Source organism: Oryza glaberrima, chromosome 12 (assembly GCF_000147395.1).
Source record: "Oryza glaberrima chromosome 12, OglaRS2, whole genome shotgun sequence".
Taxonomy (NCBI): domain Eukaryota; kingdom Viridiplantae; phylum Streptophyta; class Magnoliopsida; order Poales; family Poaceae; genus Oryza; species Oryza glaberrima.
Window position 1 is genome coordinate 4,350,732 of NC_068337.1, and position 27,210 is coordinate 4,377,941.

Consider the following 27,210-nt stretch of genomic DNA (forward strand, 5'->3'; position numbering starts at 1 on the left):
TATCAACAATTTAATTTAGCACATAATGACTATAAATAGGACTTAGACTTTTGGAAAAACCAAAGAATGAAATAGGTCTTGGACTTTTGGAAGGAGGGAGTATTAGCTAATTTTTTTCAAAAATAGATTAATTTGATTTTTTAAACCAACTTTCGTATAGAAATTTTTTTTAAAAAAACACACTTTTTAGGAGTTTGAAAAACGTGCGCGTAGAAAATAAGGGGAAGGGGTTGGGAACAAGGGGTTACAAACAAAGCCAAAGGAGAATAGGGAGACATAGTTTGATAGGGATAGCAGTGACCAGTGAGCTACATCCCTGGATGCCACGTAGGCAAGGAATGCCCACCTCGAGATCCACACATCCAAGGATAGCCATCCACGTGGCACGTGGGACCCACCATCCGGATATAGCGCGCCACCACGAGTGCCAATGGCAGCCAATGAGATGGCAGCAAGCCTCACCCTATCCACACGCCAACCACACCCACAACATTTTCCCTCCCAAATCCGAATATCCCCAACCCAACTCTCATCACACACAAAACCAATAAACCATCACCACACCGTCCTGGTCGTCGTCTCCAACCAACCAAATTCTTGCACACGCGCAGCTCGAGCCATGGCCGGAGTGAGCACCAGCGTCGTCGGCCTCAAGCCCGCCGCGGCGGTGCCGCAGTCGGCCGCCTCGCCGGCGCCGAAGCGCGTGCACGTCGCTGTGCCGCCCAAGGAGGAGCAGGGCGGTGGCAGGCGCGCCGCGCTGCTGGGTCTCGCCGCCGTGTTCGCCGCCACCGCCGCCGGGCAGGCCAAGGCCGGCGTGTTCGACGAGTACCTCGAGAAGAGCAAGGCCAACAAGGTGAGAATGTGAGGTCGATCGATGATTCGTTAAGTCTCGGGTTATAATTAATTCATGATTTCATTGCTGATCGAGCTCGAGCTAGAGCTGAGCTGACGAGGCGATTGATTAATCGTGTGCAGGAGCTGAACGACAAGAAGAGGCTGGCGACGAGCGGCGCCAACTTCGCGAGGGCGTACACCGTCGAGTTCGGCAGCTGCCAGTTCCCCTACAACTTCACCGGCTGCCAGGACCTCGCCAAGCAGAAGGTCTCATCACTTCATTACTTTCACAAATTCCACTCTCTTCATCCTATCAAAAACCAAACCTCGTTCAGGATGTATCACATCTATACTAGATTGGTTTTTTATGGAACGAACAGGAGTACTGCATGATTTAATCTGAAACCTCTTGTGTTGTTGCGTGCAGAAAGTCCCATTCATCTCAGATGATCTCGAGATCGAGTGCGAGGGGAAGGAGAAGTACAAGTGCGGATCCAACGTCTTCTGGAAATGGTGATGATCTGATGATGATCATCGATCGATTGGCCAGCCATGAAAACATTCCTGTACCTAGAACCTTTGTGATATCACACAACTGCATGCATAATTGAACGCTTGTCGTGCTCACTGTGTATTTGTATCATCTGAGTGGAGATTTGTAGCGAATTTTCTCTCGATTCGTCGATCTCACTTTGATTTCTAATCATGCATCTTATATTGGTTCACCAAGAATAGATTCAATCAATGTGATCCAGACCAACAAGGGAAAGGGAAAAAGAACACTTAATTTACTAATTTGAAAGAAGTGAGTATATATCTGACACGTACAAGCACAAAAACTGCAGTTTATGTTCGTTGGAATATAAGACTCACCATTAAACATGAGATTTTTCTAAAAAAAAAATTCCTGGCAAATAAAAGTTAAAGAATTACAGAGAAGTAGAGCCATATACATCCTTCAGAAATTCAATTAAACTTGGGCGACTCGGGAGGTGACACCCCAAGCCCCCGATCACCTCCCCACCGTGTGCGCCAACGATGCTCCCCAGCACTATTGGCGGCTCCTCCTTCCACACTCCACCTCTCTCCGCCAATTTATCCTCTCTTCTTCTCTTTCCCCCTTCTTATTTCCTTCAGATATGGTAAGCTCAGAATTCCCTCTGCCGCTGACCACCTTCACTGTCGGTGGCGATGCTCCCTGCCAGCGCCGGTTGCACCTCTCCTTCCACCATCGACCTCCCAACAGCCACCCCTCCTCCTCTCTTCTTCCCTTTCCCAATCATGTTTTCCCTTCATCTTCTTAGATTTGAAGAGCTTCTCCCCCCTGGCTTAAGATTTAGTAGCTTCTTTGCTTGGGCCGTTCCTAGACCTGACCGGATCGAGGTTGAAACAATGCCCAACACGTGTGTGCTGACATGGGTGGCATCCACATGGAGATTGCACTAGCCGATGGCCAGTGCCACCAAACTCCAACTGACCTCCCTTCACTGCTATGTCAAGTGGTAGCTGGTTTCCTTCCTCTTCCTCTCTGTTGGTATCCTCCCTCTCCCTCTCTTTCTCTCTTTGTGGCACTCTCCTTGTTCATATTGGAATTAGTCAACCTAGTCTCACCTCTACGACACTGGTTTCACCGCATCACATCTTGTCCTCGTAGTCAATTGCCTCCAATGGAAACAGTTTGCTCTGCCACTAAGGCAAAGTATCGTTCACCATCCATGGATGTGATAAGTGAGGGCTGACTGTTCTTAGAACTGCCAACGGCAGGCTTTGGTGTCAAGTCTTCTTCCATCCACTTTATTTAAGAACAATTAATACTAGTTAGAACAACAAAAAGACATCAACATGTATTTGATAGTTGTGCACCGGGTTTTGAATTCTCTCCACGATGAAAAACCTAGAAAAGTATTTCGTATCAGGTATCTACACACATCACAAATCACAATTCACATGATTTCTCACATGAAGTACGTGCGTGTGAGGTACATATATAGGATTCAAACATAGGATCAACTATATCTCCACAGCCTCCCATCTCAACTATAATGCTCTTTTTGCCTAAATAGCTTATGCTATTATTTTCGTTCTTCAATGATAAATCTGTAGATCTCATCGATCTCAAAAACTTCCATATAGAGTTCATGTTTGTCTAAAGTCGTTGAAAAATTTTAAAATTTCGTTTATCCAAATAGAGCCAACACTTCTAACATATATTCGGGCATCTAAATGACTTAAAATGAAAATATTGTCAACTAAAAATTAATAGATCGTGTCGCCAATTTTTATGTAGAGTTAGTCTCAATCCAAGGACATTTGGGAATATCAAAAAATTTGTCCGAGTAGATTTAACAACTTGGGCATGTAAACAATCTCAAAAATCAAAAAATCATCAACTACAAAGCTGTAGCTTTGGTTAAACTATATACTTTTACATAATGTTTGTCTTCACCTGACTTATGAAAAAGTTACCATTTTCTTTCAAATTATCATTTGAGTACTAATGACATATAGTTTGATACTCAATGGACATGATAGTCTTGAATATGATCCGATCCATTGAGGTCTGGTCCATTGAATATCGGTGCTGGTTGTTGTTATGAACTAACCGTGATACATTAGTGGAAACTTAAGTATCATTGTAATTTCTTGTTAATTAATTACGAACCATCAGTGATATCAGTGTCATCTCTAAAGGAACCGATAGTGATGAGTCATCTGGTAAAAACACCAACGACTTGGGCTCATTGATGAAATCAGTCGTGTTTGTGTTCTTGCAACTTAGGGCTTGTTTGGTTAGTGACCTGAGCAACATGATTGATAAAAACGTATGTCTGAGAGCTACTTGAGAATTTGGTAAAATATGCTTGACTAGGAAAGCCTGAGTTCAAGATTACACATTGGTAATTAAGATATGTATCAACTTAATAGATACATATTAACGTATTCATTGATTTTATGTATAGCCCTATCCATGACCAAGAAAAAAAGAATTTGTAAGTAGTGTGAAAAAGAGTTGTAGGATACCAGGAATCAAAAAGAATGTTTTTTTTCTTTTTTTGCCTTATTCATTCAATTCATTTCAAATAAGATGTACCTTGTTCAAGCCAATAAATAGAGCTAGGGTTAGAGTTAAAGGAGCAAATAGAAAACCAAATTAATTAGTTATAGTAAGCACGAAAGGGTTGAATTCATTTTTTTACTACACTACATATGTTGGTAAAACACTTACCTAAGTTATGGAAGATTCATCATTCATCGATTATCTCTTGTCTATCAGTAACAATGAACACTGATAAACTCGTACTCCTCAATTATAGCAATTAACAAGTATTAACATGTATTAATTTAGAGGAAAAAAACTAAGGATTTGAATCAAAATCAAAACAAGCTCATACTTCCGATTTAATCAATATAGAAGGGACTATTGCCAATTTTTTTATTCCGACCACAATGTCGCAAGCAACTGCATGCATGGAGTTGACGTGCCTGAAGCTCGGGCCAGCTCCAAAATGGGAAGCCGGACGCAGGCTAAAGGATGCAAGGCGGTGGTTCAAGTCAGGCATCCTGAAAATCCTTTAGGCCTTTGAACCAAACAACACTCAACCATGTGACAGGAAGGGATTAGGACAGGCTCCTTTTCACCAGGATCATGAACCAAACAGCCCCTTAAACATTGAGTGATTTCCTAACGACAATTTAACACTATAATCACCATCGCTCTGGTCACTCTTTTATCCTTGTCTATCTCTTGATTTCTCTCAAATAAAAGTACAAAACAAAACCAACTGTGGTAGGGCTTCGGTGACTAATTTTCCAATTGGGCGAGTATCAGTTATGTCTTATTCAAGCAACATATTCTATGTCATTTGGATATGTGTACCATTGTTGTTGAGCGAAACACTTGTCACGTGATACATCCGCGCACACAACTGAATATGACACAGAGAAATAAGCACTAGGTCACTCGCTTATTAGCCATCTCATTAGCTTAAACTCTCGTGAAAAAGACTCCGTACAGTTCTGTTAACGACCAAATTTGGTATGTTTTTTTGCATCGACAAGTTCTCTTACAAAGACTTAATGAACAAAAGAATTAAGCGTCTTTTAATTAGTTAGTATTGTGTTTTTTAGTTGCGCCCATATTGAACTTGTGTCACATATATTTTATGCTTCTACAAAGCTGAACTTGCATAGGTACATATGTTAAGTCCTGAAGATTATGCAAAACCATAAGTGGGCGAGAGACCTGAGACTTCAGATGCAACTTCACGCACTGTAATCTCCCTTAGGCTCAGCTCAAAGGAAGTGCCTTCACACATTATACTCTCTCGGGTGCTAATCTCGCATCTTGGTGGCACGAGCAACCTAGCCAGATCACTAACTATGACTGCATGCAATCTCATCCATCTTATTTTTTCCAGTAATGGGCCAGGATCAAATTATTCAGGTAATTGAAGAACAATGGTTGTTCTGTAGTGGAATGTGTATCAACATGCGCATAATTCCAAGAAAGATAGTCAATTATGTCTCTCAATGTATTGCAGTGTTGTTCTGACCTTGCTACCTACAACAAGGTTGTGGTACTCAATATATATCTCAGTCTACAATGTGGCTTGTTAGTGTTATTGCCTCATGCCATTATGCATATTGTCCAATGCTTTTTCTATATTCATGTATCAAGCATTGTTGTTCACCCAAATGTGGAGGGCTAGGCTACTCAATCTTACCACCAAAGCCATACACTTCATTGCTTTGTCTACCTCAAGTTGCCTCACTCATCGGTATGTACTGAACGACCCAATTATCATGCTTCTTGTACTTTCCGCCCACACTGCAAGTACACAACAAACACATCCTGCCAAAGGCCATGTCCTATTTTCCCCTTTTTCTAGCACTTGTGAGCCAATCGACGAAGGGGATGACCTTTATCACTAAGCCAGTTTGACATGGCCAAGCGGCAGCTGAGAGATGGATTATGTTGCCTACTTTGCCAAGTGAAAAAGACAATAATCGCCATCTTTGGTCAATGGTTCAATCACATACTTTTTTGTAGTAATTGTGTGCTTTTTCTTTTTTGAAATTTAGTTCATTCCTATGAAATAGGGAAAAGAATATTTCCAAATAGAAAAATAAAAAAGGTGTTACATGTCTTAGTATATATATAGGTCTTTACTTCGTCTCAGTCGCACCTAATTCTTAGCTAGGGGCCCATCCTTATAGGTCAGTGGTGCAATTTTGGACATTTGTCGCCTATTTTTAGGGCTAACAAGGAAAGAAACACCAAAAAAACTTATTTTGGCCTATATTGAGATGGCTATGACAACCGGATTTCAAAACAAAAGAAAAAAAATTAAGATGCATGCACATGGACCAAAATTGGAGTAACTTTGTTTAAGCAAGTCGTTACTAATGAACGAATCTTTCGACCTATCAAGATGAGATAGCTACAACAAGCCTTTCCAAAGAAACAAAAGAAAGACACCCATGTGGATCCAGTCTGAAATAACTTCACTAGAGCATGTCATCACTATTTATTGTATGTAGGAACAATAACTCCGTTGCCCCCCCCCCCCCGGGCACGCGAGCACTGAATTTTGCACATAGTAACTAATTGAAATCAATAATCCTCCTGCTGCATTTTCTTTCTTATAAATATGTCTTATTAGTTGTAACTAGTAGAGTCAAATGAATACTACCAATGATTTAGGAGACTTCCTCGAGGGACTAAAATATTGGATCCTCGATTAATTGATCCCTTCTTTCTCCTCACTTCATAAAAGTGAATCAGTTTCATTGGCGAGAGGGGGTTATAAATCAACTGATGGATTACTTTACTAACATTATTACAAACAAAAGGAATAAATTGAAGGATTGTGACCATCAGAGCAAAGGCTTTCTCTTTGTTATTTTTACAAATCAAAATAGGAAACCCATTTGTAGGTTATGGAATAGATTAAAAAAGTCGGGTTATAAGAGTAAGAATTCCACAGGTCCTTTATGCTCTAATCAGATAAAGGGGGGTAACAACTGCAAACATAATGGGGGTAATATGTATGTAAAAAAGGGCTATAGATAACTACAATGTGTATTATTGGAACAAGTCAGTGTTACCTTTTTTTTTGTTGAAACCATGCATGCACATGGAAGGAAATATCAAGAGGTACAATCAAACATGAAGAGAAAGAAGATCTTAGTATAGGTGGTGCCATATTAACCTAGGATAGTAATGCACCAGGATTTTATGCATTAGATGGACTTACTATTATCGCATATTCTTTATTGGTTTCATTAAATCCACCATTGAATATATTTCTGTAGTATATTTGTTTTGTGTTGGAAACACTACTACATTGTTTGGTCAAACTGAAAATATGTATATTCAAGTTTGATTAGAACAAACCAAAAATGTCTTATATCATTGAACATAGGGAGTACATCAAGATCGATGCAGTGCATCCAGCGAACATTTGTTCTGTACCTGGTTTTGGTGCCAAAGCATATCTAAACCTGTAATGCCCCTAAATAACTTTGCTAGCTAATTTACATGTAAAGAACAAAACTGTATTTTCAGTCAGGGAAGAAAAGACATTCCGGTGTTTGCAGGAAATTTCCTCCTTTGCATCTCTTCCTTTATTAAGATAGACTACATTATCAACTAAAAACCTGGATTTTTTTTTTACTTGTAGATGAAGCTCTCGGGATTACAAATAAAGTAGAAATTTGGCCCAGAAACACCCGTGATCATCCAAAGAATATATCGATTTCATTGAATATGTGCCAGCTTTCACAAATTATATATCATGCAATTTTACCATCATTCTCATCAAGTGTAATAGGAGGACCTTTTTATAATAGTCCTATCAGTCTCAAACTATAAAGCATATTAGTTTTCTTACACTGTCTACAATATTATATTTTAACAATTAGTTTCTTCAATAATATATTATCAAGAACTAGAAAATTACATCATACAAGAGTGCTTTCAAATATGAATCTTAGGATATGAAATGGATGGCATTAAACATATACAGTATATTGTTAGTTTGTTATTTGTCAAAACCTACATATGTTGGTTTTGCTAAAACTATATATGGCCACCTTATATTTTAGGACAAATGGAGTATCAAACAGTGTGACATTTGTAACCTACTCAAGAATGGTCTGCTCAAAAGGGATAGAACACTAACAGGGCTAACTTTAGAGGCATGCCTAGGGGAGGGGTGCCTCCTGTGGAGGCGTCATGTAAAAATTGGTTATATTAAATGTACATTTTCTCCTATTAAAAGTTTATGTATTGATCCTACCAAGTCCTTAAAAAACTCATAAAGATGGGCTTTTGGCTTTCGTCAATCCAGTATCATCAGTTACCCACATCTAGAGTTCAAAATAAAATCTAGCTCTCTAATAGAATGTACAGTACCACTCTTTGACCATTGCATATCTCAACAGATTGTAATACCACCTTAGGCCAGGATCATGCAAAAATATAGTATTAGTACCCACTTTAATTTTCTGAAAATATTGCGGAGATGTCTGATTTGTAACACATAACCTTCCAAAATGGGGAATAATCTTTTTTAGGCTAGCTGCACAAACCCAATGGGCATTTGATATAAAAGGGTGCAATTTCCACCAACATTTACACCAAAGACTCAAGTTTTCTGAAATCTTTGACACCCGCAGATTTTAGTCAATCTCATAATTCAATGACATTTGTTCATGGTATCTAGAAGAATAGGAGGTATGATCCATCCAAGTGAAATGTAATACAATGGGAGGAATTAATCAAAGCAGCCCTCCCTTCCCCCTCCCCCCCCCCCCCCCCCCCCCCCCAAAAAAAAAAAAAGGAACCTCTTCCCCAAATAGACTCCAAATGTCAGTGAAAATAAGGCATAGGATTGAAAATGAATTCTTTTTTTTTAAAAAAATCTCCCTTTTAGGTATGTTCTAACTTCTAAGTAATCTATGATCTCTACTATTATTTAGTATTCTCCATAATGTTGTGTTATTTTTTTAGAACTCCATATTGTTGTGTTGAGTTGAAATAAGGAACAAACAACTCTAAAGAGGATTTTTTTTTTCACAACTAGAGTGGATAAAGGTGTTACTGGTACAGAAAGGGCAATCCTTGCCCACTGATCTCTGTCGGTTTGGTGTGAGCCAACAGGGATTGCCAATCTTTACCAGTTCATGGCGTTGGAGTGAATTTTCCCGCCTAAACAGCCATGAACCGGCAGTGATGCTCAACTTCTTTCAAAAGGGCAGGGCGTCACTGGCTGAACAACTATGGTGCCGATGGGGGGAGGAGGGGGTATGATTTAGAGTAGGATAGGTAATACAGGTGTGAGGGGAGGTTTGACATGAGTTTCTGATTTTATTTTTCATGGATCCAAACAAAGGGCTTCACACATTATAAAGAATAAACCACATATTCATGTATTCCAGCAAAGAGCTTTAAATAAAAGCTCATCCAACATGTCGATTAAGAAAAGATAATTATTTAAACAACTCTGGAGATTGCATAACATTTAGCTTGCTTCAAACATAATGTAACATTAAGTACACACCACTATTGTAGAAGGTACCACAATACTATTTGATAGGCATCATTCCAGTGCAAATAATAATTAGAATGGTGCCATCAAATCTAGGAAGGCCTTGATGTCATTAGCAACGTTTTTGGCGTCATGAGCAATACCAGATAATCCTCTCCTCGCAAACCCAACACAGTAGAGTCCATTTGAACCTTTCCAGTGATTTGGGAAGTCCTTCTTGGGCATGCCTTCTTTGTTCATCATATCCTCACCATTCTGCGTTTTTAATCATAATTATTTTATTAACAAATATTTCCACAGAAAGAAAGAAAGTTAAATATGAAGATAGCACCATTGTCTTCTAATTATAACTATAATTTTATAACAGGTTTTATCACTAATTTTGTTGAGTCAATCACGCAAATGCTTTTCTTTCTAAATCTGTCTAATAGTATTGTAGGCACTCTTAATTTGATGCCCCACTTGAGGTATGCAGGAGAGAGAAAATAACACTAAATCTGATTGCAATAATTTTTGTATTTACTATTTACCATATGAGCAACATATTACATACCTTAAGCCAGTTGTTTGCAGTACTTGTGTAGCCTGTAGCAAAAACAATAGCATCAAAGTAACTTTCTTTCCCATCATCAAATTCAACAACATTTCCCTTGATGCAAGATATTGTACCAAAGACCTACATGCCACATAAATTCCTTATAGAACCTGTCAAGTACCAAATAGAATTTATACAGACTTTTCTATATTGTGTCAAGAATTTTGTTACCTTGATATCCCCTTTCTTTATTAACTCCACAGTGCCAACATCTATTACTGCTGACCGACCAGTATTTGCCTTAAGAAGCAGTGGCCCCTTATTGGGCCTCACGATGCCATACTTTGAGAGATTGCCAAACCAGAGATATGCAAGGACCACAAGAATAAAATCAACAAATTTCACTGGGAGGCTCCAGCTTGCAAGTTTCATCCCCATGTGAATCAGCTCCTTTGTCATCACATGCAGCTTTAGAATAATTCAAGAATTTGTGGTGTAAGAAAATGATTTAATAGGATACTTACAATAACTTGACCTGGAAAACAGGGAGGCAAAATAAAGAAAGGAAACTTTTATGCAAATGTATTATTTACTTACAGGGCTGCGGATGACTATGGAGGTATTTGCTCCATGGCTTGAAAGATCATAGGCAATCTCCATGCCTGAGTTTCCACATCCAACAACAAGCACCCTTTGCGCAGCATAGGAATCTGCTGACCTAAAGCTTGATGAGTGTATGACATGGCCAGAGAAATCTTCTAGTCCAGGGATGCTAGGAATGTTCCCTGCACTATTTTCACCACTTGCTACAACTAAGAACCTAGCTGCATACTTGGACACCATGCCATTCACTTGGTCATGTGTTGTGACAACCCAATATTTTTGTACATCATCATACAAACATGACTCAACAGATGAGTTAAATTTGGGACAAATGTTGAAATGCTCCACATAATCATCCATATACCTCAAAAACTGAATCTTGGGGATGTAGGTTGGTGTGTCTTCCGGATATGGCATGTGGGGCATCTCGCAGAACTCCTTTGCGAGGTGAAGCTTGAGGCGATCATATGTGTGCTTACGCCACAGCGATGCAGTACAATCCTCACGCTCGATAATAACATAGGGTATAAAGAGCTGGCCAAGGCACGCCGCTGTTGCAAGACCAGATGGGCCTGCTCCAACAATCAGAACTAGAGCCTTCTCCATGAGAAAATAAAAGGAAAGGGAAGGAAGTGAAACTAATGTTGGGACACTATTCTGTATATGTTGTTTTTTCTCTTGGTGAGATGTATAAATTCTCGGAGAGCACATGCTATTTATACGGAAATTTGTCCGTTACTATTGGCTGTAATGCATATCCCTCTTACTTGTATTTTGGACAGATTCACTTCACATGAATTAAGTACATTATTTATGCTACCGGCCAAGATAGAATGACACATATGTAGACAAAAGTAGAAGGTTTCTTATTTAATATGTCCTCTCAATTAAAGAGCATATACAAATGATTTTTTTCTACATTAACATGATCATTAAGTGGTACTTGCATATTTAATTATTGATTAATTCATACTTTAAAAATACTTATCTCGTATATAATACTTATCTTATATGTCATGATTATTGGGAAGTGTTGAATACGACATAAAAGGGGGGGGCATTGTGTTGTGAGTTTCCCAAAAAAAATCCAAATACCTTTTACAATGACTGGAAGAGCCTCTGTTTGCTTTTTTCAGATAAAACCAACTTTATTATGCATGGATGCCTTGTTTGAGGAACATGTCTCTTTATAAGTACTTTCGGTGGGAGATTTGTTTTATTTTTCAGTTACTACCACATTAGCTAGCAAATAGAGCACGTATACCAACTGGATTCTACTAGGTTCTTGTCTAAAGTGCATAAAGTGTTGTAATATGGCATGAAGCTGTTTGAAAAGTTCAACTTATTGTATGCAGTGGACACGAATCCATTTCACTACTGAAATGTGGTAAACTGTGAATTTGGTTTGCATTTTCCCCATCTCAATAACAGTATCCTCAAAATCTTAATTTATATATGTATCCATTTTAAATATATAGGGTAGTGAACATATATGGTTTTAGCAATCTTAACATTATATCAACTTATTACTCTACAAGCATCACTACTAGAATCTAGAATTTTCTTGGTGGCCCGTTAGTTTTTTTGGCGGCCAAATCCCGACAACTAAAAGTGCTCGTTACCTTTGCGGTTATCCGCCAACAAAATGCAAAATGGACTTTCCCTCGCTCTCTAGACTTGGCAGGTATTTCTTATCTGTTAGCCGACAAAACATATTAATTTGGTGGTTTTGATACTATCCTTAACGGTCTATGCATGTCTCTCAAGAAAATTATGGAATATGGTAAGGCATACACATTTGAACTCCGTAGATTTTCTATTAGTTCTAAATGTAATTAATTAGTAATACTGTCAATAAATAAATAAAAATAAACAATATTAAACAAAGTCTTGAATATGTATCCTTTAATTATTTTAATGTATTAGTACCATTGATTATTTGTAGTTTCATGTGAATGTATGAGCTATTATTTATTACGAATTGATGCACTAATTAGTTATAACTCCATGCATGCTTGGTGATTTTAATCCGACCTGAGTTAATGAGATGACGTACTACTTGTAATGCAAAACATGTTTGTGTATGTTGTTCTAATTATTGTATCATCTGCCTACTGCACAAAAACAGAAAATCTTTATCTTAACAACTAAATGTATAAAAATGCATGGTGAGTTGTGATAGCATATTGCTTCATTTTTTTAGGCAATATTAGAAAAAATGGAGGGGGTAGGAACTAGATAATACGCACACTGTCCTGCTTTCGTTTTTGCAATACCTTGTTTTTCTAAATATTATGTGCAATTCTTGAACTAATTGATAGGACATACACTATCTTCAAATAGGACAATAGATTGCTCCAAGTGAGAGCTAGATTCCTTTCCATTTTTAAGTATATTGTCAAAAATGTAACTTGGGAGCTCTTAGTCATACTTTCGTGAAAGATACATGTTTGACAATATATTAACACATTCCCCAGAAGTTAAAGAGGAAACTGAACTTAATTTTTTGAGAAAACTTGCTTTGGGCCTGGAATTAACTATTAATAAATTAAGTTAGAAACTTTTGGAGATGAAAATTAGAAACCGAAGCTTGGCCCCACATGTTAGTTAGATGAAATCAACCATGTCTGGATACGTACTGCTTAATTAAGAGTGACGATGCATGTTGATCATATTTGTTGTGAAATGATAATGCACTTAACTTGGAAGTTTTGCAGATCGAGTCATTTTTAATTTTGTCAATATGTGTACAGGTGTATGGTTAGCTATCAATTATAAACTGAAACGGAAGCCAATACCTAGGGATGTTTGTGCGAAAAGTAAAATGTTTGCTAGTAAGGCTTTTGTTTGTTTGTTTGTTCCTTCTTTATTCCTACATATCTTCAACTAATAACAACCCGTTTTTCCTTAGATACATTCTTTATGAATATACTATTCAAGAGCGTGCCATAATAATGGAAGATAGGACTGAGCTTGTGTTTGCGTAAAGCATACGTGTATAAGACAGTATTAATGGTGTGATTTTTTTGGGGTATGCCAACTAAGACAAATCCATCGTTTTCTTTAAAAGAAGCATGTTCAACTTTTTCATGTGATTACATGTGTTCTTTCTCTAAATTAACCCTGCACTGTGGGCCATGAACCCTAGGAATAAGTCCCCTTTGAATCCCTTAATCAAATTAATATAGGTCCAACCTGATTCATATCCGAAACTACATCACCGGATGTTTTAACCCCTAACTATTAAAATTGATATAATTTGACTCCCTCGATGGTTTTAAGAGCGGTTTTAATTGGCATGGCACATCGACTTTGGTTCACCTATGCTGACATATAGCAACCCAGTTACAAAACAAAAATGGGCCCCACGTATAATTGACAAGAAAAAAATATAAAAATTGTGGGGCCTACTTGTCATACGCCTTCTCCCCTCTCTATATTTTCCCTAACCACCCTGATCTCGTTGGCTTCTTGCTGCCACCTTGCTGGGTCCCAAGCTTGCCTGCCACTGCCGCCTTGCCTAGGTCCTCCGAGCTCACCTTTGGTCTACCAAGATACTCCGGCCTGTAGCTCTATGGTGTATCCGAACATGGAGGGATGCAACGGACAGACAGGGCTGTCACCACCTGCCGCTAACCACACTTTTCGTGGAGAACAAAACAAACGAAGGCAACCGCTAACCTAGGCAACACGCCTAAGTTATTGATTACTACTCTAGCCTCGCGTAAGAACTTCATTCTTCATCCAGAGTCCTAGTACCAGAACACTTAATATAAATACTAAACGACAAACCCACAACGATAAGAATATATTTCACTTAAATAAGCTAATTAAATAACAAAGGAAATCTTGAACACTTACTTTATTGAAGAAGCATTCTCCGAGGTACAAGAGAGGATAGAGCGCCGACAACTCGGGCACTCCTCCGGACCTTCCCCTCACTCTCTACTCATTTTCTCCATACTACTAAAGTGACACCCAATGTATGAAAGTGAGATGTACTCTACTTTGTGTGCTATAAAGTGGCTTGAGCTCCTCCTTTTATAACCGTTAATGATGGTTGTATGCGGTTTGGGAGGTCAGTGCGCTAGCAACTGCCATTAGAGAGTTATCAAGGATGACCATATGGAAGGCCAGGATGAGAGGTGGTGATGGCGGTTTGGCCGACCCCCTAGGTTGGCCAACCCATGGGCCCCACCTGTCAGCTACTCCTTTTGCTAGGAGGCTGACTGGTGAGCCCCTATGCGGGTGCACTATGGATAGGCTTATTTTTAGTCGGTTTTGACTCATGTGGGCCCTTCAATTCTTGTGCTCGCGTACGATTGGCTAGAGGTACATTTCGTCGCATGGTGGGTGTAGATTCATTCAAAATTACCTGCATACAAATATTTACCAATACTCGTAAAAACGGTTAGTAATAAACCTCTACCATTAAGTTTGATATTACATTTTGTTTCTTTTATGCAGGAGTTGACGGTTAAATGGTGCTTAATGTCCGTCAACCGAGAGGCGGAAGCAGACTCCTGCTTGGGTTGTTCACTTGTTGGTGGAGAACAACTCGTGGTGGCAGTAGGGAGGTGGTCATTCATGAGCTCGCCATTGTCCATCCGCCGTGGAAGGAATTGCCCCTTTCTTTGCCGGCCAGCTTGAGGTTGTCGTGGATTTCGTCGAGGGCTGGGGATTAAATCCGGTGAGGTGGGCAAGAGCCCGGCCCAGGCGCACCCCTTCATCCTTCCTCCTATCAGCCTCTCCACGCCACTGCCACACAATGGAGAGGGGAGAAAGAGAGAGAAAAGAGACAAGAAGGAAAGAGGAAGGGCAATGACATGTGGGCCCGAATGTTGACTCACCCAGTTAGACTAGTCAGCGAGTCATGTCAACGAAAACCACTCTCAAAATCGCTAAGAGAGTTAAATTACACTAATTTAAATAGTTGGAGGTAAAGATATCTAGTATTGCAATCGAGGATATAAACATTGAACTTGCTCCTGCCTAAGAATGCATCCGGGGGCAATGAGCCCCACATTGGGCCATGGCTCGATCCAATCCAGTGCTTTGGCCCAATACATCAACGTTACATCATGGGCTTTAACGTTACATTTGTTGGTGGACTGCAATTTTCTTTCTCAGCTTTAATTCTACCATGAATTTGAATGTTAAGTTCCTCACAGTGGAATCTGTTCATCAATGTAAACTAGGTCAAGGTCAACGTGCAATTTAAATATGAGTTTGAATGTTAAGTTCTTATAGTGAAACTTGTTTATCTAAATTTCAATCTTTAATTCGACACGAATACTCGTATTTATAGTTAGTTATCTTTTTAGTGGTAAGCGATATGACAGCTGATAGCGTGAGTCGTTTACGGTGGTTTCGTCCATATCCAATCCAGTCTCATGGATGTGTTTATAAGGGTATGTTATTTGTGCGTGCAATCACTGAAACTATATCGTTCATAAAAGTTAGGGTGTACGTGTGTGCAGTTATGAGAGTTTGAATATAACAATTAAGAAAATGAACCAATAACCCTAAAAAAACAAACATGCGATTGGATTAAATATGTTTAGATACGTTGTAATAAAATATGTCACATTCAGTATTAGATTGATTTTTAATGAGGCAGCGAGTATATAATATCGTTTGGAACGCATGCAGTTAGTAATAATTAATTTCTGAGAAAACGACAGGTCATTTTACTTATTTCCTCCGAATTAAGCCTCACATTTTTGTGCAGCCTCTCAAGCCTTATCCTCGTCTCGCCTCGTGCTCTCCACGACACCTCCGCGCGCGCGCCAACGTACTTGACGCGCATGTGACCCGCGCGAACGCACGCGCCTCGTCGTCGTCGTCTCGTCCCATGCAGCCGCCCGTGACGCCGGCGAGCTCGGCCGCCGGCGCGCCCCCGCCCCCACCACCACCCACCACCACCTGTTCCACCTCCTGCCGCTTCGTCTTGCCCCCGACGAGGAGGCATCTGCTCGCGTCGTCCGCCTCCTCCCTGCTCCTCGCCGCCGCCGCCGCCGCGGCGCCCCGCGCGGCGAGCAGCGAGGACGACGACGCCGTCACCAGCTACGACCCGGTGACAGCGGCGGAGCGCGCGGCGAGCGCGTCGGTGTCGCGGCGCGTCGGGGAGGCGGTGCGGCTGCTGGACCTGGGGCGCGACCTGCAGGCGCGCGGCGAGTTCCCGGCGGCGCTGGCGTCGTTCACGGCGGTGGCGACGGAGTACGGGGACCTGTCGCTGTCGGGGTACGCCCGCGTGGGGCGGGCGCTGGTGCTGTACGAGGTGGGCGACCGCGACGACGCCATCGCGGAGATGGAGGACGCGTCGGTGGCGCTGCGGGGTTACCCGGAGATCCACGCGGCGCTGGCGGCGGCGCTCTACGCCGACAAGCACGCGGCGCTGCTCGCCGAGAACCAGTTCGCCATCGCCACGCTGCTGGACCCGCACTACACCGACCTCGCCTACGTCAGGGACACCAAGCACTGGCCCCCCAGCCTCGTCGACTCGCTCCGCCACTTCATCACCCTCTCCTGATCATTGCTTGATCAATTGAGCTTTGATTTGATTAATTAATCAAGCTATAGCTGTTCGTAATCCACACCACAATTTGATGGACTCTTATCGTATGGTTTTGGGGTTCATCTAAATTATGTATCTATACGTGAAATTGTTCATGTCTGAACGATTTTTGAACATTGGATAGTGGGTATGTATAATGGGCAGGAAATGAATTACTAGAGAGGAGAATCAAAGAGTTTTGGTGTTTGGTTATAACTTTGTGAATGTATAATGGGCTCTCATGATCTAGCTTGATTGCTTGATTAATCAAGCTAACTGTTCATAATCCACACCACAATTCGATGGACTCGTAATCTCGTATGGTTGATGGTTTTGGGGTCCATCTAATTCTGTATCTATACACACATGGTGAAAGTGAAATTGTTCATGTCTTGAACGATTTTTGAAACTTGGATATATATAGTGAGTATATGTATAATGGGCAGGAAATGAATTATTAGAGAGGAATCAAAGAGTTTTGGTGTTTGGTTTTATTACTTTGTTAGTAGAAGTATTATTTAACTTTTTTTATATCGATGCGCTTGTTTGTATTGTTTTTCCATTTTTAAACCGATATTTGTAAGGGAGTTAACAAACAGAACTGGCTCGACTGTTGAAACAAATTAACTGTGGCAAATGCAACAGTTGAGCTAGTACGTGCTTCTAGACAGTCGATACTTAGTTTTCTTTAATTTGCAGCCAGTTAGTTAATTTTCTTGGCGGCCGCATATAATCCTGATCATCAAAATTACTCGTTGTTTTACGGTTATCCGTCAATAAAATAGGCTTTTTCTTGCTATCTAGACTTGGCGTGTATATATTTCTTATCATTTGGCTGACAAAACATATTAATTTGGCAGTTCTGATGCTATTCCTGACGGTATATGCCTCTCAAGAAAATTGTCACTACAACAAACATGTCTCGTAAAGGCATTTTCCTAATACAGGCATTTTTAAAATGCCTTTACATCATTGTAGAGACATTTTAAATAATGTCTCATAATTGTCTTTTGGTGAATTGTATTCACTCTTGAGTTCGATCATTTTTATCTTCAATACACTAACAACCTCAACCTCAAATAATTACTTTAAATATGTGTTTCATGTTACTTATATCTAGTTACTTTTTATATCTAGTTACTTAGTATGTCTTAATATTCGGAAAAGTGTCTCTAGGTTTAAATGTCTAAAAAAATGCCTTTACATATAAAGCAAATTTTAAAGTTTCGAGAAGATGTCTATACAAGATAAATTCAGCAAAATATGCTAAAAGTGTCTTTAGAGTAAAAGTATTTTAGGTGATTTTGAAAGTGCCTCTAAAAGTGTCTCTAGACTATAGAAATCGCCTCTACACAAGGTTTTTTTCGAGCGTCTAGAAATGATAAAATAGTTAAAATAATAATAATAATAAGGTAATAAAGGCTATAAAATAATTTCGTGAGCACCAAACAATGTGTTTCTTCCTTGTTGGGCTGATCGAAATTCTTTTAATTAATAGATCGATTGTGCTTCAGGAAGGCAGTGGTGCAATTAATGGCGGAGTCGTGGGTATGTGATTTCACCCATCGGAGTTTAAATCAAGATGCCAACAAATATTTTTGCATATGTGCTTACGCTATATATAAAATAGGAATTTCGTGAGGTTGAAGATTTGCCGTTATCCTCCTTCCGTCTGAGCATGTGCTGGAGGACGTATTTGATACGTACATAGTGATTGTGTACTACATGTTTATCTTTCATGTAATCGGGGAAAAAATTGGTTCTACTTACTTGTAGCCATCATTCTCTATTCGGTGGTCTGGACGTATGAGTCATTCTAGATTAGGCTAGCTTAATTAGATAAAGGAATGCAAATGATCTTTTTGGTTGTTTGTGTGCAATGAATATGGACAACACGTGTAATCGATAGTGTTTGCTTGGATCATGGATGGATAGCGAGAGTGAAGCTCCTATGAGTCATTTTGGATGAAGGAAGCTAGCCTAGATAAAGGTGCAGATGTTGCCTCTATGGATGGAGCCAGTATAACATGACTCATGAGCTGGTGTTTGGTTAATTAGTTGCATGAAAAGCATGATGGAGTTGTATTTACTGAAGATGAGAGATTATTTTGGTCGATTTTGGTAGGTCACATGAACCCTGAGTCAGCAAGCCCCCAAGGCCAACCGCAGCACAATTCACCCACCGGATTTTAGATTAAAGTTCACTCTAGTTCCCTCATCATCTAAGAGTTAGTTTCGACTTTATAACATATTCCCATCTTTCGAAACCAGTGTAAATATAGTCCTAAAACAATTTAGATGATGATTTCAGCTAACATGACACCGACACGACAAGTTGACTTGGGCTCTGTTTACAAGACATGGTGTAGGATCGAACACAAGTAACCAAGCCTACCAGAGGGGGGGTGAATGGTAGGGAAAACTAAAAACCCAAAAACTTTTAGCGGAAATAAAAGTTACCCTCAAATCGATGGAAATCTCGACGTAGTCCTGTCACCGCCGGTCGGATCGCCTCCCTACCGCCTGAACCCGGAGAAACACAAATCGAAGAACTCTCAAAGTAGATGACAACTTTATTGCTTCTCTCTGTGTTTACAAAGTGCAACAACAGCACTCCTTACAAAAATTTCGACTAAACTCGAAACCCTAATTAAACTATCAACTCCGCACTCTGAAAAGCGATATAGGAAACCTCACGCTCCCTCTCTATTTATAAAAAAAAACACCTACTCAAAATAGGTGTAGAACTTCTATTTCCAATACGACTCAATCCAAACTTTCCAAAACACACAGCCGCAACCTACCCGTGCGCCTGCCATTTCCTGCTCGTGGTCGGACTCCTTCGTACCGATCCTTCGCCAGCTCGGTCTCGGTCTCCTGCCCGCCTGGACCGACTCGGCCTGCCATCCAACCGAGCCGCTGCTGCTCCTCCCAGTGCAAGTCACGGACATGCATACACCATGCACACATGCATGCTATCTGCACACATGTACATCACGTACATGCAAACTACACGCTACAGTACATCGAGTACTGTAGCAACCATGTACTCCACCGTACATGAACATCTCTATCTTCTCTCATTTCTCCTCGCGAACACCGACGCTTGCACGCACACCTCGTGAAGCCCATTGCGAAGATCTCTCCCACACGGTGTCCATCCACCGTATGTCATCTCGTATCCAACTTCGTCACCCGGTATCCTTGACCGTCTGGACCTCAACTCCTCCCTGAGTCTCGTCTCGATCCCCACCGTTGACCGAAGTTGACCTCCAAGAATTCTGACTCTAGTCACCTTCTCACATGGTATCCCGACCGCACTAGACCTCTGTTCCTCCCTGAACATAGTCCCGGTCCTCACCATTGACCAAAGTTGACCTCAAGTCACCTGCACACAATCAGACAAAACAACCGTTTCTGGGCACAGATATCACAACCTGACCCACATTAGTCACACGCACTCACACCAACATCCACACATCTTTTCAAACCAATTCATTGATAAAATCATTTGCACAGCCAATTGTTCATCACAAATATTAATTATGACAATGATTTCACACATGGTTCCCAACTCCCTACTCTCGCTTTTCGCACGCACGCTTTTCAAACTCATAAATGGTATGTTTTTTTTCAAAAAGTTTCTATACGAAAGTTTCTTAAAAAAATCATATTGATCCTTTTTGAAAAAAAAGCAAATACTTAATTAATCATATGTTAATGGACCGCTCAGTTTTCCGTGTTTACTATTTGGGTTGGAAACATATTCATGCGAACAAACCCTTGATCTTCATCTCATGTGGTATAGTGGGACCCACATGTCACTCAAAAGGGGGAAAAACCATGAATCCACATATCACCTACATGGGAAAAGAATAAATTTAGACGGTGGTTTCAACTAACGTGACACTGTTATAGCATGTTGACTTGGTCTTCATCTCACGTGGTGGCCCTTACATAACATAACAATCAAAAAATAAATAAATATAGTGGAACACACGTGTCACTCATAAGGAAAAAATAAAAACCATGAAGCCCACACGTGTCATCCTTTCTTTCTTTCTTTCCTCGCTATCCTAGCTTCCTCATCCTCTTATCTAGTTGGAGCAAACATAGCGATTGAAGCGCTCGGCCTTCGCCTCTAGGATGGCCAAATCGCGCTGGGAGAGGACACTTGGGGCAGCTAGCGTCTATATTAGGTAGCACACCACGGCGTCGCGGGTGCGTTGCAACGGCGGTCGTATGCTGAGCAACAAGAGGAGCACTTCTGTAGCTCCGCGGCCTTGGCGGCTGGTTTCGCAGGAGCGGCGCCACTTCCCTCTGCAGCCACCGGAGTCAGAGAGATAGAGAGAGTTGTGCCATGGAGTCAGGAGACTTGGAGGGTGGGGTTTGATTTGGTTTGCTTCTAGAAGATTTCCTAAAGGAGAACGAACATGCATTTCATATGGGCTTACATCCACCGCATGGACCCGCTGCTGCCCCATGGTTAACCTCGAGCTAGAGACAAGGAGCCTCCTTGTAGGGATGCAGCTCGGGGATAACTTGTAGTGGATGGCACTTGCCTCACTGATTTGGAAGGATGGGAAGCTCGGCGTCGAGGTGCGCCATTCTATAGGAGGTGGTGGGGAGGGTTTCGTGCTCCTAACCTCACCTTCCTCTCGACCTCCGGCCTCTAGACCTTCCTTCCACGTCTTGGCAGCCCTCGTCTTGGCGGAGGATGGCTCTGAGGAGAGGACCGAGGAGACGAGTGAGCTCTCTCAGCCAAATTGGTGGGCCGGTGGTGGGTTTCCCATCATCGGCCTTCGCCTCCTCCTGCGATCTCCCCCGCAGTCGAGCTTATGCTATTGTTGCTTCACCGCCGCTGCCTCCTCTTGCCCCCCCCCCTCACCCCACGCCACAGCGATGGTCTAGGAAGCGAGAAGGCCATGTGAGAAGCTCCTCGCTTGCTACCCACTGCTGGTCGCCACGCTTCCGCCTTCCCATCGATGAGCTGGCGAGCTCGACCTTGCCGGCCTCCACTGCTAATGTTTGTGCACACAGAAAAAGGAGAGAGGGGGTAGGGAAGGAAAAATGATGGTATGTTTCACTAACAGTGCAGCTCACTGTAATTTTCTTTTTCTAATTGATGTGCCACGTAAACGCCACATCAGCTAAACCCAGGCTCCATACTGCCCTGGGATCTCGTTGACACTGGTATTAGAACGTGAGGATACGTTGTACCAGGTTTTGAGATTAAGGCCCTCTTTGTTTAGGCTTAGACTTATTGGCTTAGACTTTTAAGTCAGCTTATTGGCTTATATGATTTAAAGCCAGTGAATTTAATGTCCTAAGTTTAGTGGTGGAATCATACGTCTATCTTATATAAGCCAAAAAAGCTTCTCCAACCTAGCTTTTGGCTTAATAGTGTAAGAGTGGCTTATGGCTTAAAAAAGCCAAACGAAAAAGCTGCTTGTTTGTTTAGGCTTAGACTTTTGGCTTATAAGTTGGCTTATAAGCCTAAACAAAGAGGGCCTTACGGACCCGCTTGAAACTCATACTCTAAGATGAGGGACATGAACTGAACTTCTTGTTCCTGGACTAATTAAAATCTGCTCGAGGGAGCCCATCATGGCCAGAAAACAATTAGCTCCTCGGCCCACGTGGGACACACGGCCCAAGTCGCGGGCGATACCTTCCCTCCCCCTTCCCGCCGCCGCCGTCCCTTGCTCCCACCTCCGCTCCTCGCCGCCGCCGCCGCGAGTAGTAGTGCGGGTCTCGCGCTGCCGCTTGGCTTGGCTCCCATGGACGCGGCGGCGCCGGAAACGACGGGTGGCTTCTGCGGAGGCGGCGGCGGCGGCGGCGGCCTCTCCACCGGCCGGAAGCTGGTGCCGTGGTCGAGCTGGGCGGAGTGGCGGCACGTGCGCGACGGCCTCTTCTCCGCCTCCCCCGCCGCCGCTCTTCGTAGGGTAACGCTCTTCTTCCCCCATCCCCCACGCCGCAAAATCCCCCAAAAAATTTCAGCAAACGGAGTGTGATTTGTGACTGTCTCGCTTGTTTTTTTTTCTTTTTTTTTGGTTCAGATCGCGGCGTGGAGGAGCAGAGGCACCCTCCCGGTCCCCGTCGATGTGACCGCGGCTTTCGTCGAGATACGGCTGCGGGATCCCTTCTTCCGGTAATGTTATTATTATGTTTGATTGGTGCAAAGTTCTTTACCCTTGTGGGTTTTGTGGCTGTGGGAGTTGGGGATGGTGTGTTTGTATTGTAAGGTGATGATGGAGTGATGGTTTTGTTTCCTATAGGAGTGTAATGGCTGTGGATGATGCGCTGGAGTCGGAAGAGATGCTGGCGATGCTGTATAGTATGGCGATCATGAGGCGAGTACATTCCTACCGCGATCTGCGCTTTTGTGATGTATGGGGAAGAACTCTCAAATTGGAAATTGTAATGTGTCAAATTGTTTCGTAGCATTGTTATGCTGCTGAAGGAAAGACTACTATTGTGTGGGTGGGTTTCAAATGTTGCATGGAACAACTTATTTTGTGCAAGGAAGCCGACTTTTTAAGTTACAGTGGTTTCGGCAATAGCATATTGCATGGTTTAGGAGATTGCTAAGCAATTAATAGTGCACCTATGGATAATATAGAATTAGAGCTTAACAGTACTTAAGGTGGCAATATGGCAATGAGAAAAGTGAGTCTTTTTATAGCACAGCTGAATTGTTGATCGTACAAGTTCAAAGCTCCTTTTTGTTGGTTTATCTTTATAATGTATCCTATTTTCAGTTGTTACTTAAGTTGGTTTTTTTATGAAAGAGAATAACCATAGAATTTTCTACTTCCAGGCTCGTAAATGGTTTTGTGGAGAACCCACATAAGAAAACTGGCTATTCAATATCTGAATTAGCTGAGGCTGTTGGAATACCACGAGTTCTTGTCGACATTCGTCATGGTTAGAAGATTTTGTTTGTTGCATCAACCTTTGAAGTGGCCCTGTTGCAGTCGAGCTAATAAAATTATCTGTCCCTTGTAGAGAGTTCACATCGCAATCTTCCCTCTCTTCGGCTGCTACGATTGGCAGCCATTAAGGTATAATTTGTTGATTAATGTTTAGAAGGACTCTTAATTGCTAGTTATTTTAATCCTGCTGAGTGTTGGGTTTTGGTTATTAGGAATACTTTTCAGTGTTATTTGTAAGTTTTGTTTACTGTATCTTGCCTCACCAATTGAGATTATTTTCAGGCATTTGATTGGTTGAAGTGTATTTACTGGGATTCCCAGACTAATGCTATTCCTGATGTTCAAGTTGAAGTAAGGTCAAAATTGCATGAGATCAATAACTTTATGAAGGGAAAAGATTCAATGAAAGCAAAGTCGGGTTCAAAAAGGAAACGTGAGTATCATCAGCTTATAGTCTGAAATTGTGATTCAGTTAGATCTGGGTCTTGTCTGTTTCTTCAGGACCTATATAGCCAAATATAGGTTTCCCTACTTGGGGTTGCATTAAGATTTCTCTGCAGGCAATGAGAAATCGGTCTTTTCATGCCATGTCTCTGAAAACCTCCTGATTAGCATTCAGAATTTTCTGGTCGGCCTTATGTTTGAATATTAAAGTTACAACTTGTACATGACTTTTATCAGCCTTTTCTGTTCTTGGTAGGTTTTGTTTTTCACACTTCGCTAGTTCTCTTAGGCAAATTAGGAAGTTTGTGCCTTACATTTTTCTAACAAATTTAACTGCAAATAGGCAAATCTGTTCCCAATTGTGTGATTTAGCTATCACTTAATGTTACACTTGATGGTACGACAAAATCTTGGTCACATGTAATGTGATGCCCAATTCAAGCTTGTTGGAGTACAATGTTACCGTCATTTTATTCTGTATTTGTGTTGGTTTCATTTACTTATAGTTGCTTCGGTTTTGCATGTTAGAATGTCATGCTTCTTTTTATCGTTGTACTGAGAAAAACTTAGGATTATACTTGATAATGTGGTCATACAGCTCATGAAATTCTTCTGTTGCATGTCTCTTTTATTAATCCTAACTGCACTAGTGCAGAATTATTGAACATACTATAGAGGATTACAGGTGTAACTACAAGCATCATCATTGTTTGTTACCATTCAGTATCTGATGTATGAACATTATTGAATTAGTTTGGTTGCTACCATTTGACACTGACATGATAATAAATTATGACTTAGCATTCATTTCAGATGGATAAAGTTATATGATAATTATAATCATCTTCATGACCCTGTATTGCAGGTTCTGAGAAAATGATTTCGAGAAACATAAAATATGTACGCCGGCTTTACTACGCATGTCCTTCTGAGGTTGCCTTTGTTATATTGGACTTTTTCCAACGTGGTGCCCCAGAGTCCTCTGAAAATAGCGATGTGTTAGAAACTGATAAGGATGTAGATCAGTCATCTGATATTCACAGTGAAATATCAAATAATGATATGAGAACTATCATAACTAAATTATCAGAAAAGGAACCAAGGTTGCTGCTTGGCATACTGAAGTCAGTAATTGAAACAATTGAGACCATGGAAGACCTTGAAAACAAAGGTACTGTTCTTAAGGCTAGATGTTATGTTTTCAAAGGTACTGAAGCCAGTTCACTTCATGCACTGTTTCCAAAGCCATAATCCGGCCATGGAAAGATTATTGTTTTTTTTTATTATTTCACTGTTGTTACTTGATGCTAGCATTTCATTCCTGGCTCGTTTTAGAGTTGTATTAGCACTACTCCAGTATGAATCTGCCCTTACTGTTTTTTGTTATATTTATAGGTGAATACAATGCTAGCCTGCCAGCTAAAGTGGAACTTTTAAGTTCCCATGTTCTGTGGCTTGTGACAAAGTTAAAAGAATTGAAGGATTCAGGTTGCATTGGAGTTGTCCATGAGATAGGAGTGCTCTCTTCAGACAGGAATGCAGTCCCACGTTTCTGTCTAGCAAAACTTCTGCGGAAGCTGTTGAGTTTGTCTATTATAGGTGAAAGATGTATCATAGATGCAGTCCTAGTGCTGATTGAGATGGCCACCAACAATGTGCAGGAGAAACTGAGGAAGCTTCCTATGTTATCCCTGGGAAAGGTGGCTAGAGATTCTACCCTCCCAGAGCCCACCAAAGAAACGGAATCAGTTGAGGAAGCAACAGAGAAGCTGGAAATGTTCAAGTCGCGGTTGAAACAGAAGGATTTACGTTTGGCAGAAAATGACACCGGGGCTTCATTGAACACAATCATGCCAGAGAAACGTAACAGATGGTCTACAGCAAAGTCTTGGACCCCCTGTCCGATAGGAATGATACCTTGTTCATTTAGTTCAGTGGCTGTTCTTCCGACCCTTGACGTCGTAGATCATGAATCAAGAGATGAAATATTAGAGCAACATGTAAGTGTTGAGCCTGATGATCATACTGAGAGGATCGGCTATTATTCTGACCCAGAGAAGCAATTGGATGCTGAAAGAATTCCGGAATTATCAAGACCATCACCTGAAGAATGTGAGATTTCAGATATGCCAGAACTGGCATTTCCTCTGAAGGGTAGGTTGCTAGTTGGTGGGGTGTGGAAGATGGTGAGCGAAGAGGAGCTACTCTTTATCAAGTCAAAGATGAAAATTTTGTTGTAACAACAGCTAGTTCAGTTTTGTCATCTTAAATCAACAATTTCAGGCTGTAAAACGAACAAGGGTAGTACTGTGCTAGTTAAGAGAAAAATGTATCGTTTACCCCCCAGTTTTGCTTAGCCTCTTCTGTTGAAAATTGAGATAAAGCAGCAGCTTTATTAGTTCCATCATCAGAGAACAAAACATAGGCAGGCAGCCATTGCTGCTACCTGCTGATAGATATATTCAGTTCTACACTTCTAGTCATGTAGTTTCAGTTGCAGCTAGTCTGATACTAAATTTCCCAATCGATGTATGCCAAAATGCCAATCCAATTCAACTCTGCTTTTCAGATGATAATTATATTGTAACATGGCCACTTCATATAAATTAACAATTTACTCGCAGCTGTAAAGGAACAAAGAATAGGTGTGTACAGTGTACGTCAAGAAAAGAATATAAAAACTAAATTAACATCAATGACGCAAAAGAACCCCCCACGACAAGGTAAAACAAGCAAACAGATCAGGGAAGA

At 41.1% G+C, this 27,210-nt stretch overlaps 4 protein-coding genes across 4 annotated transcripts; 3 read left to right on the forward strand and 1 right to left on the reverse strand.

The window, feature by feature from the left end:
* Window positions 1-521: 521 nt before the first annotated feature.
* On the forward strand, window positions 522-1,537 carry LOC127756654 (photosystem I reaction center subunit N, chloroplastic). The gene is made up of 3 exons (XM_052282011.1): window positions 522-853; window positions 976-1,101; window positions 1,262-1,537. The coding sequence occupies exons 1-3, from the start codon at window positions 620-622 to the stop codon at window positions 1,349-1,351; spliced, it is 450 nt and encodes a 149-aa protein (XP_052137971.1). The 5' UTR covers window positions 522-619; the 3' UTR covers window positions 1,352-1,537.
* Window positions 1,538-9,458: 7,921 nt separating this feature from the next.
* On the reverse strand, window positions 9,459-11,235 carry LOC127758151 (probable indole-3-pyruvate monooxygenase YUCCA11). Its single transcript, XM_052283772.1, has 4 exons — window positions 10,519-11,235; window positions 10,153-10,389; window positions 9,940-10,062; window positions 9,459-9,641 (listed from the first exon to the last, which is right to left on the reverse strand). The coding sequence occupies exons 1-4, from the start codon at window positions 11,233-11,235 to the stop codon at window positions 9,459-9,461; spliced, it is 1,260 nt and encodes a 419-aa protein (XP_052139732.1).
* A 5,031-nt stretch (window positions 11,236-16,266) lies between these two features.
* LOC127757683 (uncharacterized) lies at window positions 16,267-17,305 on the forward strand. The gene has a single exon (XM_052283251.1). It carries the CDS (start codon window positions 16,379-16,381, stop codon window positions 17,054-17,056), a length of 678 nt encoding a protein of 225 aa, XP_052139211.1. The 5' UTR covers window positions 16,267-16,378; the 3' UTR covers window positions 17,057-17,305.
* A 5,490-nt stretch (window positions 17,306-22,795) lies between these two features.
* Window positions 22,796-27,176, forward strand: LOC127757024 (uncharacterized). Its single transcript, XM_052282435.1, has 8 exons — window positions 22,796-23,025; window positions 23,140-23,231; window positions 23,359-23,433; window positions 23,901-24,007; window positions 24,089-24,144; window positions 24,298-24,448; window positions 25,325-25,630; window positions 25,855-27,176. Exons 1-8 carry the CDS (start codon window positions 22,861-22,863, stop codon window positions 26,697-26,699), a joined length of 1,797 nt encoding a protein of 598 aa, XP_052138395.1. The 5' UTR covers window positions 22,796-22,860; the 3' UTR covers window positions 26,700-27,176.
* The last annotated feature ends 34 nt before the right edge of the window (window positions 27,177-27,210 follow it).

What these genes read in the sequence shown, in the direction of transcription:
- LOC127756654 (XM_052282011.1), top strand. Translation starts at nt 620, where the DNA reads ATGGCCGGAGTGAGCACCAGCGTCGTCGGCCTCAAGCCCGCCGCGGCG. An exon ending in AGAAGAGCAAGGCCAACAAG is followed by an intron (nt 854 to 975) that starts GTGAGAATGTGA and finishes AATCGTGTGCAG; the next exon opens with GAGCTGAACGACAAGAAGAG. An exon ending in AGGACCTCGCCAAGCAGAAG is followed by an intron (nt 1,102 to 1,261) that starts GTCTCATCACTT and finishes TGTTGCGTGCAG; the next exon opens with AAAGTCCCATTCATCTCAGA.
- LOC127758151 (XM_052283772.1), bottom strand. Translation starts at nt 11,235, where the DNA reads ATGTGCTCTCCGAGAATTTATACATCTCACCAAGAGAAAAAACAACAT. An exon ending in CCATAGTCATCCGCAGCCCT is followed by an intron (nt 10,390 to 10,518) that starts GTAAGTAAATAA and finishes ATTATTCTAAAG; the next exon opens with CTGCATGTGATGACAAAGGA. An exon ending in CTGCAAACAACTGGCTTAAG is followed by an intron (nt 9,642 to 9,939) that starts GTATGTAATATG and finishes TTAAAAACGCAG; the next exon opens with AATGGTGAGGATATGATGAA.
- LOC127757683 (XM_052283251.1), top strand. Translation starts at nt 16,379, where the DNA reads ATGCAGCCGCCCGTGACGCCGGCGAGCTCGGCCGCCGGCGCGCCCCCG.
- LOC127757024 (XM_052282435.1), top strand. Translation starts at nt 22,861, where the DNA reads ATGGACGCGGCGGCGCCGGAAACGACGGGTGGCTTCTGCGGAGGCGGC. An exon ending in CCGCCGCCGCTCTTCGTAGG is followed by an intron (nt 23,026 to 23,139) that starts GTAACGCTCTTC and finishes TTTTTGGTTCAG; the next exon opens with ATCGCGGCGTGGAGGAGCAG. An exon ending in GTCGGGTTCAAAAAGGAAAC is followed by an intron (nt 24,449 to 25,324) that starts GTGAGTATCATC and finishes CCTGTATTGCAG; the next exon opens with GTTCTGAGAAAATGATTTCG.